Source organism: Malania oleifera, chromosome 3 (assembly GCF_029873635.1).
Source record: "Malania oleifera isolate guangnan ecotype guangnan chromosome 3, ASM2987363v1, whole genome shotgun sequence".
In the NCBI taxonomy this organism is placed as follows: domain Eukaryota; kingdom Viridiplantae; phylum Streptophyta; class Magnoliopsida; order Santalales; family Ximeniaceae; genus Malania; species Malania oleifera.
The window spans coordinates 82,434,565-82,448,016 of record NC_080419.1 but is presented as its reverse complement, the minus strand read 5'-3'; the positions used below and the strand labels follow the sequence as shown (position 1 = coordinate 82,448,016).

The following is a 13,452-nucleotide window of genomic DNA, read 5'->3' as shown; positions in this document are numbered from 1 at the left end:
GTATGCGTTAGGATCTTTGTGTCAAGATAATAATATCAGTTACAAGATGCAGCAACAAAGATCTTCAGCGCACAAGCAAATATCTCAAAAATATTTTTCTCAAAATCACCCATAAGATATTTGAAATTGGTTTGTAAAAAATTATTTCACAAACAAAATACAATACAAGCTCTTGAGTATTGCAATGATAATGCAAAATTCACAAGCTCTAAAGAGTTTTTCCAAGGAAGACTTATTAACAAAGTCTCCAAGAAAAACTCAAAGATTACTCTCAAATAAAATAAATCTCAATCAAAGAGATCAAATGAAAGTGTAGGTTTTATAAGATAATAACAAGAACACTCTTACTAAACGATTTTTGCAATAAGAATGAGTAAGAGTGGAAGTGGAGAGCTTGAAAATGAGAAATAGGGTTTTTGAATTTCAGAGAGAATTTGCTAATATATTTTCTAATTGGGTTACTAATCCATCCAAATGAGGGGGTATATATAGACACACCAAAAATTATAACTGTTCAGGACCTATTTGGTATTTTTTGAGAAAGTTTAAATAAGGTTAATAAAAATTAACAACGTTTTAATCTCAATAAAATTCGAGCAACCCGAGAGGTTCGGTCGATCGTTTTTAAGGTTCAGTCGGCTAGGTTACTCAGTTCGGTCGACCAGGGTGTTTTTGAACTGAGGTGTTGGTCGACTAGAGTTGAGGCGAATTTGGAACCTTTGAGGTTCAGTTGACCAGGCTTAGTTCGGTTGACCGAATTTGGATGTTCGGTCGACTAGGTCATTGGGAGGCATTGGGATTTTTCCATATGCTAGTTCGGTCAACTAGGGCGTTGATGTTCATTTTAAGAACGATCGATCAAATGGTCAAACTTTTGACCCTAAGGAGGTTCGGTCGACCGAAGTGTCTCTATGTGTTAGGGTTCGGTCAACCGAACACACTAACTTTGTGCATGCAATTCCTAACTCTTTTTAAAAACACCCTTGTTCACATAAATGTTAATTCTAAGTTAAGGGGCTTATTTATGCAATAATTTGGGACCTATGGTCCGTCTAAGGTCTTTGAGCTTATCTGTCATATCATGCATGCAATGCATTAATTGTTACAGACCATTAATATTTAAATATTATAGACCTGAATAAAATTTAATTAAATTACAATAAAAAAATATTATGGATCTTTATCTTCTTCAAGTCCATGTGCGTGCACCATATGATACTCCTAATTGATCATGCACACAAACTCATCAACCATTAAATATCAAAGTATTTGTCATAATCAAAATGGGATATGACATATAAGGTCAACATACCGGCACTCCAGTTTTAGTCAAACTGCTGCCGGAGATTCCTCATCCATGATGTCATACAATACATCATCAGTTGGACAAAACCTGATTATGGACACAACCTTTACTTCTAGCTTCTTCCAACTTGTGTCATCCATACCTTCCGACTTCTTTCCATATAGACCTTTCATCATCCCTTGCTGCACTAGCAAGTTGAAAGTGTGGTATGCTCGGATACCACTTGTCGGCCCAAGAGTATATAGAGTCAACAGGGGGGTGAATGGACTCTTTTGCTTATTTTCGACTTTCTATGCAAAATAAAATTCTTGCCAAGATTCAAGCAATTATATCACAATATAAGCAAAGTAAATCTTGCACAAGATATGAAATGAAGAGTAAAGAGTAGAGAAGATTAACACCAGTATTTTAATGTGGTTCGGCACTAAGCCTATGTTCACGCCTTGAGACCAACTCAAGGATTCCACAATCCACTATAAACTCTTTTACCAGCGAAGAAGCCTTACAATGAGAGAACAAATCCCTCAACGCTCACCAAGAGCCTTCACTTGGGAACAAATCCCTACTGCTCACCAAGAGCCTTCACTCAGGAACAAATCCCTACCGCTCACCAAAAGCTGTAAGGCTCACCAAGAAGCCTTGCAATTCGGTTCACCAAGAACCTTCATCAAATGGTTGACAAAGAACCTTACAACTTGGTTCACAAAGAACCTTTTACAAGAAGATGGGTATACAACACAATGCTCCTCAAATAAGCTGATATCAAATACAATACAATCCTCACACTATTCTTTCAAGGAATGAATCACACAAGATTAAAGAGTAAGAGAGAATTTAAGCACTTGTGATGAAGAACTAAAATGCAAATTGCCTAGGTTTTGTATTCAAAGATATTTTTCACTATGAACTTGTAAAATCACCAAAACCCTTGCTAAACAAATCTATGGACTTTTATTTATATTCAAAACCACGAGCTAACCGTTATGTGACCCTTGAGAGTGAATCCTAAATGATTTGCTCAAGAACTAGCCGTTTTCTAACTATTGGTGTTCAAGTCTTGATGTTAATCGTCGACGAGTGCCATCGATTCATCGACGAGTGACCTTCAGTCGTTGATGAATTACCCCTTTTCGTCAATGAGTCACTTGGGCTGAAAAACACATTTAGCTACTAGAAAAACCCATTCATCAACGACTCCCTACAATTCGTCGACGATTCAATGCCATTCGTCAACGATTGAACTGGGCAAAAACTCAATTAGGCTAGTGGTTTTATTAGTTGATGACTACACCTAATTAGTCAACGATTGCCTTATTTTTTTCATACCAAAAATCCTTTTAATGATTTAAACCATTCTTGGACAAAAGTATATGAAAGATATTAATTCTAATGATGTTTAATACTTGTCCAAAAGATGTTTCCTTTTGAATATAAGATATCTTGTTTATGAAAACACATTTGAAAGCTCTTTTGATATCTTACAAGCTAGTATGTCCTTTTATAAAAATATACTTGCCTTTCTTGAGGCTTTAGGATATAAAACATGTTTTGACAAAAGCAAGACTAAGAGTGTAAATGTTTATAAAACCAAGATATTTGAAAACTTGTCCCTTATAAAAACATATTTTGAGTATAGAATTCTTTTGAAAAACTCTTGTTTAAACTTTGAAAACCATGAGTGTTGAGTTTGTGACTTAATGAAATCCTAATACTCATGTGTCCTAATATGCATATGCACTTTCCTCAACTCTTGCTTAGAAATTATGCAACAAAACTGCAAGAGTTACAAAGAATACTACCTCAAACACTCCCCATTACATATATCTCTACAAGAAACTTCCTTAGATGTGCTTGAGTCCTTTCTGAGTGAGCGTCCTTTTGATCATTCCTATTTGACATCAACTTAGTCTGATCTTTGCCTTTGATCCAATACTTCATGTATTTGTTACTTGTACATGTACTTAACAAGATCTGCATAGATAGGAATACACTAGGAGTAACAAATAGGTTAATATCATCAAAACACAATAAATATGATAATGAAGTCACCAAGGCTAACAATCTCTCCCTTTTTTATGATGTCTAACCTATTAAGATTTTACTTAATCTTTGCATTTGTGTTTGTATTTACCATAACTTAATATGCAAAGATAAGTTCACCTAAAACCACTAATGGATTGTTATCATCAAAACATGAAAATTAAGATCATGTAGCTATCAAGGCTAACACAAGTCCTTCACCCTCCTCTGCCAAAGCCCGAAGTTTCTCCTTCGATCGAACTTACCAACTTCGAATCTCACAGAAGACATCCCAGCCATTGCAAACCAATAATTCTGACACCAATTGTTGTTCGCGGATGTGCAACGGAAGCCCTCACATGAACTCTCACGAAACTATCATTGGAACAAGCAAGCAAGCACTCGATGATGAACTATACTAAACAAGAAACTACTCAACAATGAAAATCAATGAAAGCAATAACCAAAAAACAAAAGAATTCACATGGTTCAGCAATTTGCTTACATCCATGGGAGTGGCAGCTGTTTTCACTGTCTCAATGAAGCTTACAAAGCCCAATCAATCTAGGGTTACATAATAATGATAATATACTAATCTAATGCATACAGAAGACCTCTAGTATATATATATATATAACTCTGTAGCGATCCCTCGAAGGAAAATCCTCCAAAACCTCCCAATCTACTAATCTTTGATTTGAAAATTTGTGACATCCGCGAGCGAAACTGTCGACGTTTTAGGCCAAACAGTCTACGATTTGAAGCTGAAAAGAAAACCCTTGCAGCACTGCCTGAAACCATCAACGGTTACACCCAAACCGTCAACAATTTGCCCTCAAGGCTGCACCCTACAAACCTCTCTCTTATTTATCGCATCACGGTGCTTTCCCTGGTACATACGTTCCACTTAGAATATAATCCACATCTCCAACATATCATATATGAATAAAATAATTCCTCAAAAATGTGCTAATATTTTAAGATAACTTTTTTTTTTTTACAAAGAAAAGCTATTTTCAAATTTTATCATAGGAATATAGAATATAAATCTTATTACAATTTAATTGAAATCACACAAATTTTTACATGATTATTGCCTTAAAAGATATTGTTTATTTCTATGAGCTAGTATACTCTAATTATTTAAAAAAAAAATTCCTAAGCTAAACATAATATCAAAATGAAAATGTGATGTCCATGGTACCCCATCAAAATTTTTGGAAATGTTATGTCCATCACATGTATTACCACATTTGCTTCTAGTTCAAAAAATTAACATGACTGTAATCAAATTGCCTATTCTCATACACCATTCCACTATTCTAGATAATGTGAGATTCCAATGAGTATCCAAATTCAAGGGGCTAAAATATCCCAATATTTAGCCAATTATAACAAAAGAAATACTTCCTATAATTTACTATTATCGCTCATTGTTGTGATATTTATAATAATAAAAATATTTTAACACTAAAAAAAAAAAAAAAGTATTATTATGTTATGGTAGTCTATTGTTATATATTTTAATCATCATACATATATAAAATAAATAATGTAATTTGCCCTACAATATATAAAATAACGCTTGATTACAAGATCAAATAATGTTATAATCCAATAATATTCTATAACATAGTAAAGAACATTATGATATTAAAATAGATATCATTAAATATTGACATATGTAAATATTATTTACATAGCTTAAAGAGTAATTTAATAAACTTACAAAAAATATTTAATAAAATCCTTTTGTTGAAACTAGGGATCATATTGTAAACTTTTAACGATTTTATATTACATGTCAGGTAAAAATATTCTCACAACACATTCTATTATATTTTTGAAAGTTAATTTTTTTAAAATATCATTAGGGATATAAACACCCAGATGAATAATTACCTTGACACACCAATTTGCCACAAGTCAACCTTATTTAGGGCATTATGCCTACCTATGACCTCTTTCTTTGTGTGCCTGAGTTGGGTTACCATCGCGTAAATACAAATATAGGTTTTATGCTTTAAGTGTTTATGATTTATGTAAAATTGGGTTATGATTCCTCGGACAATTTAATATTTCCTAATTCTAGAGTTAAAATAGTATATAAATCTCTTTAGGAAAGAGTGACAGTGTTCATTAGTCTTGTAAAACTCCCTAGTCCTTGTTAGATGTCTTTAGCCTACTTGCTTCCCCCTTTAAAGGCATGTTGCTAATGGAGGTGTTGTCAATGAATTGCATTACTTCATTGTTTACCACTTGTCGTTTGTTTTCATGAATTGCTTATTGCTTTCATTTATTTTACATTCAACTATTGTGAATATGTTCTTATGGTAAACTATGGCAATCTTTAGTTGACAACAAGAATGCTTTGCCTAATGTCGCATGATTGTTCACAAGTTGTGAAATATTAGGCCTGTGAAAGTTGATGTCAAAGCTTGATTAGCTGTTACGTGAATTTATTTGCTTTCGTTGTGGGATTATGTTAACCATTGATAAGAGACCATGCCAACCAATATTGAGAGAATTGAAGCAGTAGAGGCACAGGCTGATACAACCAATAATGTGTCCATGGAGATGGTCAAATTTGCTAACCGTGTTGATGTTTCGGAGTGCCCTCAAAACATCAATAAAATTCTCTGGTGGAAATGTTAGAGGACCTCCACCATATGGCAGAAAGTTTACAAGCTCAAATAGCGAAGCTGATTGCCAAAATGAACTTGATGGTTCTTGTTATGGGAAACTCCAATACTATGGAGTGTAGAGGACTAAGGTTCCAAAACCCAGAATGTTTAGGGGTTCTATGATATTGAGGAGTTGGAGAAATTTTTATTTGACATTGAGCAGTATTTTTATAGGATGAAGACAAACTTAGAAAAGTGATAGGCAACCACTACAATCATGTACTTGGTTAGTAATACTAAGTCGTAGTGGTGCACCAAGTATGATGAAATTGAGAATAGACGAATGTGTAGGTAGATTTGAAGAGAGAGCTTAAAGTCTAATTTTTTCTTGAAAATGTTGAATACAATGCTCAACATAAACAAAGAAACCTTAAGTACAATAGTTCAATTAGGGAATGTATGAAACAATTTTTTGCTTTGATGTAGAATATTTAGGACATTCGGAGAAAGACAAGTTGGTCTATTTCCTTAAGGGGTTAAAACTATGGACAAAGATAGAACTTCATCAAACAAGAGCTCAAGACTTGCCTACCTAAAAAGCTATCTTGCATGGCTTGACTTATGCTAGGGAAAGTTTCACAATGTCCAAAAAGAGTGAATAAAAAACTCTTTTTAGGGGAGGGTGACTCTTGTTATTCTTGGTAAACTCCTCAGTCTTTCTTGTAAATACTTCTAAAGAACAATTTCTTTATATAAAATTTAAAATTCATTGAGCAACATGCAAGTCCAAACATAATATATGAAATCCTTAACACAGCTCCTTCTCTTTCTCCAAATGGGGTCACATTGCCACCTAAGCGAGGCAAGACTCTGTCTTGAAGAAATCATTCATGATTTAAGATTTAAATGTGTAATTTTAAATAAAATTTAATATAACTTTGTGCTAAATTTTGTGTTGATCAAAATATAGATTCAAATTCGTAACTCAATCACCAAAACACTAACAAGTGTTTTAACACAAAAATTTCTTGGAGTGAATCCCAAGCCCACCCACACAACAAAACAACCCAAGACAAATGAAAATATAGCAGGTAGACTGCTCAGCAGCAAATCTTCAGAGGCAGAATTGCTCAAACTTCAATCCCACCAGTATCAAACGAAGCATATTTTTAACATTTAAACAAGACTAAACTCGTACAAAAACCATTTTCCTTCCTGTAAAAAATGGACTAATATTCCAACTTGACCAATGCTAACCCAAAGTGACCCATTAAAAGGTGCAAAGAGATATATCAAAATTCCTCTTACGAATAAATGATGTCAACATCTTTAAAGTAATGGTGTCTTGCTAGAACAAAGTAAATGTAGACAACATATTGTGACAGCAAATAAATGGTTCACTTAACAGTGCTTGAAAAACTGGTTTCCCGTAACAATTTAACCACCGCAAACAAACTACAAAGGGCCTTCTAAAACTTAAGAGGCAGCTGCTCCCTTCTTCCTCGGAGCTGCTTGAGTACCTGACCCAACACCACAAAGAAAACAAAAAGGGGCTAATCAGAAATAATAGTATAGATAAAGGGGCTATCAGAAATGAGTGTAACAAATCTAGAATTTGAAGGCAAGCAGGGAATTCCCAAAAAATAAATCATTCAGGTAAGTGAAAGGGGAAGGAAGCACCAACAGACCTTCTCTGAAGTTACTCTTGAACCTACGCGGAACATGACGGAGATACCTCATACGACCAGTTCCAGTTGATTTCCTCCGGATTGCCTTCATGCTCCAGTTGTCTGGAAATCAAACACAGAAATACAGGCAAAATACATTAACAAAAGTAGAATGCATACAACATTAAAAGGTCCAAAAATAAAAGATAATAAAAGTCCAACCACTAAACCGCACATAAGAAAAAACATGAAGAACAACACGAGCAATTAATGACAACAGGAGAAAGTTGATAGAGAGAGGTTAAGTTTCATGATCTGTAAATTAAAAAAGGCAAATTTATTTGGTTCAAAATAAAATGAAAACAAAATAAAATTTAGTACACCTGATAGTGACATCAAACAGAAGTCAAATCAGTAGGAAGGCAAGAAGGAAATTTCATAAAGTAACAGAATACGAGTAGAATTGACAATTGAGGATAGATAAAATCCGAGATCTGTGAAATTATTCAAAATTGACAAAAGCAGAAAAGAGAGAGAGAGAAAGAGAGAGAGAGAGAGAGAGAGAGAGAGAGAGAGAAACAGTAAGCCACGTCTGCATCTTACAAATATATTTCTTTTTCTCTGGGTGGGAGTGATAATACAAGGGAACAGGGGGTTGGGGGGCTTAAAGTCCAGAAATTAGAATAAAAAGGCACAAAATCCTAAATGCCTAATCAAGTGGTAGAAAATGAATGCAAAAACAAAATTAGATGGGCATTGGACTTTTTCCCTTCTAACCTTTGACTCTCCAAAATTAATTCAACATGCACAACATATTATATAGAGAGACACGTGTTCAACATGTAATACAAACAAGTGCACACACAGCCATGCTGTATGTTCAGATAGAGGGTGTTCACGGAAAAACAACTTTCTAGCAATCAACACATAAGAAACATAAGATCCATAGTCAGATGCATTTGATCAAACCCGTGATTTGAGAGTTGAGGGTTTTCAGTTTCATAACTTCTACTTCTTACTTTTCTATTTTTTTATGTTTTGTTGATCCTTGATCATTTCTATTCACCAACAATGCTTTGAAGAGAATAATATCCAGCTTATCTTTAATCCACTAGTATGATTTAATCAGGAAAAAGAGGGTATTTGAATCAGGAAATCAAACCACAATAAAGCAGCATATTCATAATTTTAGATAATCAATGAATCTAATGACTATAAATAAATAAATCCAAGTTATTAAACTTAGGATCCTTCATAAGAGTGTCAGAATGCTAACAGAAACAAATGTTAAGTGTTGGGTCAAAGATTGTAAACTCCTACTAATTAGATAAAATGAATGCAAAATGACCTATATTAACGAAAAATCTAAGTATTAATAACCAAAAAAATTGCCTCGTAGGTGTTCAAGAATGAGAAAACAACAAGTAGCTTATATGATAAAGCCTTAGTGTACAAAAGGGATCAAGAGTTCAAATTGTTGTCTTCCTACTCCAATCAAACTGCCTTCTAATGAAAAGGTAATGAATAGCATTAAAACATAAAAGTAAACCCAAGTTTGCAGCAAACAAACAATTGTAGAACATGGTCATTGAAATATATATACAAAAAACACAGGCAAACATAAGGGATCAAGGGTTCAAAGGGGATCAAGGGTTCAAATTGTTGTTTTCCTACTCCAATCAAACTGCCTTATAATGAAAAGGTAATGAATACTTGCATTAAAACATACAAGTCAACCCAAGTTTGCAGCAAACAAACAATTGTAGAACATGGTCACCTATAAGGGTGAGCATAATTCGGGGAAAACCGAATTAACTGACCAAAATTAGTCGGTTCTGTTCAGTTAAAAAATTCTATTCGGTCGGTTCGGTTATGCTTTCCAACATTTCGGTGAATCGGGTTTCAGTTCGGTGAATGGAGAATATTAATTCGGTTAATCAATTAACCGAATTAATAATTAATTAAATTTTAAATATAAATTAGTAAATTAAAATCTGGTTATTCATTATTCATTATTCCGGTATTCCCTCTCCAGCAGTGCTCTCGCCTCTCAGAAGCCAGAACGCAGAAGGCCCTCACTGGCAGTGAGTCACTGCCTCTCTCTCGCTCACCCGAGCTCGATCCTCCGCAGTCCACACCACCAGACTCCATCTTTAGGCGATGCCATCGTCTGTGTCTATCACCGGCCATCGTCACCAACACAGACTACACAGTCACTGCTCTCTGAAGTCGGAAGGCCATCACTGAGTCACTGCCTCTCTCTCACTCATCCAAGCTCACTGCTCCGCACCACCATCGCCATCGCCATCGCCATCGCCGTCGCCGTCCATCGTCACCAGCACACAAGCTCCCTCTCATTCTCATTTCTCTTCTCTCGCGCACATACCAGTTCACTAAGAAGTGAGAACCACCCCTGACTCCTCCTCATCGGCGTCAAGCTCACCCAAGCCCAATCGTCTCCCTAACCACCTCTTCTCCGCATCACGGCATCAATCTAGAATCTGGATAGTGGATACACCTTCCCGGCTTCCCCCCTTCCCTCACTTCTCGGATACACCTTCCCGGCTTCCCGCTTTCCCTCACTTCCCGATTAAATTCGATTAATCGAATTAACCGAAAAAGAAATTCGGTCGGGTTCGGTTCGGTGAGGCCAAACGGTTCGGTTGGTTCGGTTACCAGTATTCTTTAACCGAAATTTTCGGTTAATTTGGTTAATTAACCGAATATGGCCGAACCAACCGTTTGCTTACCCCTAGTCACCTAAATATATATACAAAAAAACAGGCAAACACATAACTAATTCCAAATCATCAAGCTAATTCATTCAAATTAGGATAGACATTAAAGCCACTATTTGGTTCACCAGTATGACCAAAATTGTCACTGGTGACTCAATCAAGTCAGTCATTAAAATTGTAGCCACCACCATCATTATTCATCTAATGCATTAGAGTACCAAATATCAGATTATGTCAACAAAATTTGACGTTCGAAGTTTCAGACATTTTGAACATCAATCCAAAAATAAATTGATTCTATAAATATGTCAATATTAGAAAACAAAATTACGAAGTTGTAATAACATATACGAGTGGACAAACACCAAAGCAATTGTACAAATAATTCAGTAAAAATTTCAAAATACAATGACTTGTAGCATCATACTATCCGGATACAATACTACCAATCTGACTACGATCTTATTCCAGCCCTACCAATTTGCAATGCTACATATAATCAAGATTGTTTTGGTAAAGTAAGATCGTTGGACAATCCTACGATCCAGGCCACGATTTTAATAACCATGAAAGAAAACTAAACACAGTTCATATTTGCTCAGTGAGAATCTCAGGCATAAAAAATGAGCAACGAATCAAACACGTGTTGTTATCTTACTTGAGCATGGAACATAGGATGAATCAAAATTATTAGATCGATCGGAAGCAGTATATCTCATCATAAAGCATACTAATCAATGCAAAAACTTCAACAACAAAAAAAAAATTTCATCCAACAAGAGCAAGCAAGAGAGATCACATTTTCTGATACGGGCAGAGGGGAAGCCGCAGGCGGCGCAACGGCTCTTCTGGAGGTGGAAGCTACGGCGACCGCACCGCACGCAAAGCGTGTGAGTCTTGTTCCTCCTCTTACCGAAGCTTCCTGTTCCCTTACCCTGCGTTCAGAAGAAAGACACTACTAAAAATCGCCATGAAAGAAAGAAAGAGAAGGAATACAACTTCAACAGAGTAAACAGAGTAACGAGAGAGAGAGAGGGCGCACCATTTCTGCTGTTCAGAAACCCTAGCTTCGAAGGGGCGTCGGTCGCCTTGTGACCTTTTATATAAGGAGAACAATAGAGGGCAGCGACTCCACTCTAATTTGCACTTTTGCCATTATTATTCGCTCTCATATTTTATTTGCTCTATTTTTTCCTGATATTTTATATGAAAAAATTGGACGGAAAAGATATTTTATATTTGGAAGAGACTTTAAATTTAAATTTTTATTAATTTAAACTAAATTTAAATTTAGGGCACCAAATCCATGTACTCAAATGCAGAAGACTCTATTTAATTGTGAAAAATAGTTTTATTTTTTATTTTAATTTTTTTAAAAAAATTACAATAAATTTAATTAATTATTTTTATTTTTACAACATTTATGCAATAAATAATAAATAATTAGGAAATGCAACTTACAAAACTAATTTTATTTTTATTTCTTAAATAATTAAAAATATAACTTTTTCCCCCAAAATTTCAATTTTATATAAAAAAGTTGAAAAACATCCTTTCATTACTTTTCTAAATTTTTAATTTTTACTTTACTTATAGAAGTATGAAATTCAAATCTTATACTTTAATCTGTGTGATTATGTATAGAATTTATTCTAAATATATACAAATCCAAATTCAACCTCCAAATTCCATGAACTTTTTTCAATTTTAGTATTATTGTATTAGAATTTATTTTATAACATAATCCTAATTGAACTTTTTTTCCCCAATTGTTGCGTCCCCATTTCTCGTTGGACCAGTTAGGGTGTTTTAATAAAAGCTCGTTGGATGAAGTAACGATTTTCTTATGGGCTATTTGTATATTGATGACACAGCATCTTAAAATCACACTATTTGATGTATCAATTTTTAACAAAAAGACATTAGATGGACCACCTATTTTTAAATGATGTGGCTAAGTGACGCTTTATATTGATGTGGTTAAAAGACACTTTAAATTGATGTGGCTAAAAAATGATTTAGATCGATGACATGGCATCTTAAAAGACGCTACTTAATGATTTCATTTTTCATTAAAAGACACTAGGTGGACCAGCGATTTTTACGTGACCATGCACAGAACACTTTTGCATGCTTGATACGCTTAATCTTTTATATATTTTTTATAATGATTTGAAGATAACTTATACATCATCCAAGATTCTATGAAAAAGGGGGCAAGGCTAGATAACATCTAATGCTTTACATTATTCAAATTTAATTGTAGTTTGATGATTTAATATAAATAAATAGAATCATGTGTTGAGAGACCACTAAAATACACTTATATTGTGTATGAGAGTACGAATTTCACTCTTTCATTTGAATATGTATAGATTTAGGCAAAATTTAATACAATGTGTATTTTATTTTATCCAAATTCACATAGAAAAATTCAATTTTCAAAGATAAATCATCTAAAAAGTTATTTTTCATATTTGGAGTCCACTCTCGCAAAAAAAAAAAAAAACCTATGTAAACTATCAATGAGTAGGCTTAAAGTAGAATCTAAAAATCTTGTTTTTCTTCCCAAACACAAAGCATACAATCATAAATCATTAGTAAAGAAACTTTTATAGTTGTTTTCGTGACCAAAATCTTCCATGCAACATATTCTTTGATTTCGACAAAAGAGTACATGCACGCTTATGTGTTTTATTTCTAATTAGCCTATTTCTACTTATTTAACATTCTACATTAACCAAGGGAAATGCCATTATTTAAAAGGACACAAGATTACTAATTTAACACCTTTGATCAAGCTCAGATGCAAAAGGGAAAAAAATAATAAATATCATTTGAACCAGGCTAGGTTTTTCTAATGGGAATATGCCTCTAGAAAATGTTGGCATTAGAGTATAGTTTTAATAAGTTATCGAATAAAAACTGTAGATGTTGACAGAAAACATGTCGATCCCTATTTCAAAGATAATATAATAGTCCTATTTAGCATTTCTTTTTATACAACAAAAAATTTGGTTTTTACGTATTAGCAACGCACTCCCCTCAATCAATTCCATCTAAAAAGACATCAATTCCACCCATGAAGACACTTCAGA

At 34.1% G+C, this 13,452-nt stretch overlaps 1 protein-coding gene across 2 annotated transcripts; it reads right to left on the bottom strand.

Moving 5' to 3' along the window:
* Positions 1-7,239: 7,239 nt before the first annotated feature.
* Positions 7,240-11,526, bottom strand: LOC131150894 (large ribosomal subunit protein eL37z-like). Of its 2 annotated transcripts, XM_058101958.1 has the most exons (4): positions 11,397-11,526; positions 11,154-11,289; positions 7,638-7,739; positions 7,240-7,469 (listed from the first exon to the last, which is right to left on the bottom strand). In XM_058101958.1, the coding sequence occupies exons 1-4, from the start codon at positions 11,397-11,399 to the stop codon at positions 7,426-7,428; spliced, it is 285 nt and encodes a 94-aa protein (XP_057957941.1). In that variant the 5' UTR covers positions 11,400-11,526; the 3' UTR covers positions 7,240-7,425. The 2 variants fall into 2 exon arrangements, with proteins under 2 accessions (XP_057957941.1, XP_057957940.1); XM_058101957.1 differs by having other exon boundaries at positions 7,240-7,739; positions 11,397-11,520.
* Between the last annotated feature and the right edge of the window lie 1,926 nt (positions 11,527-13,452).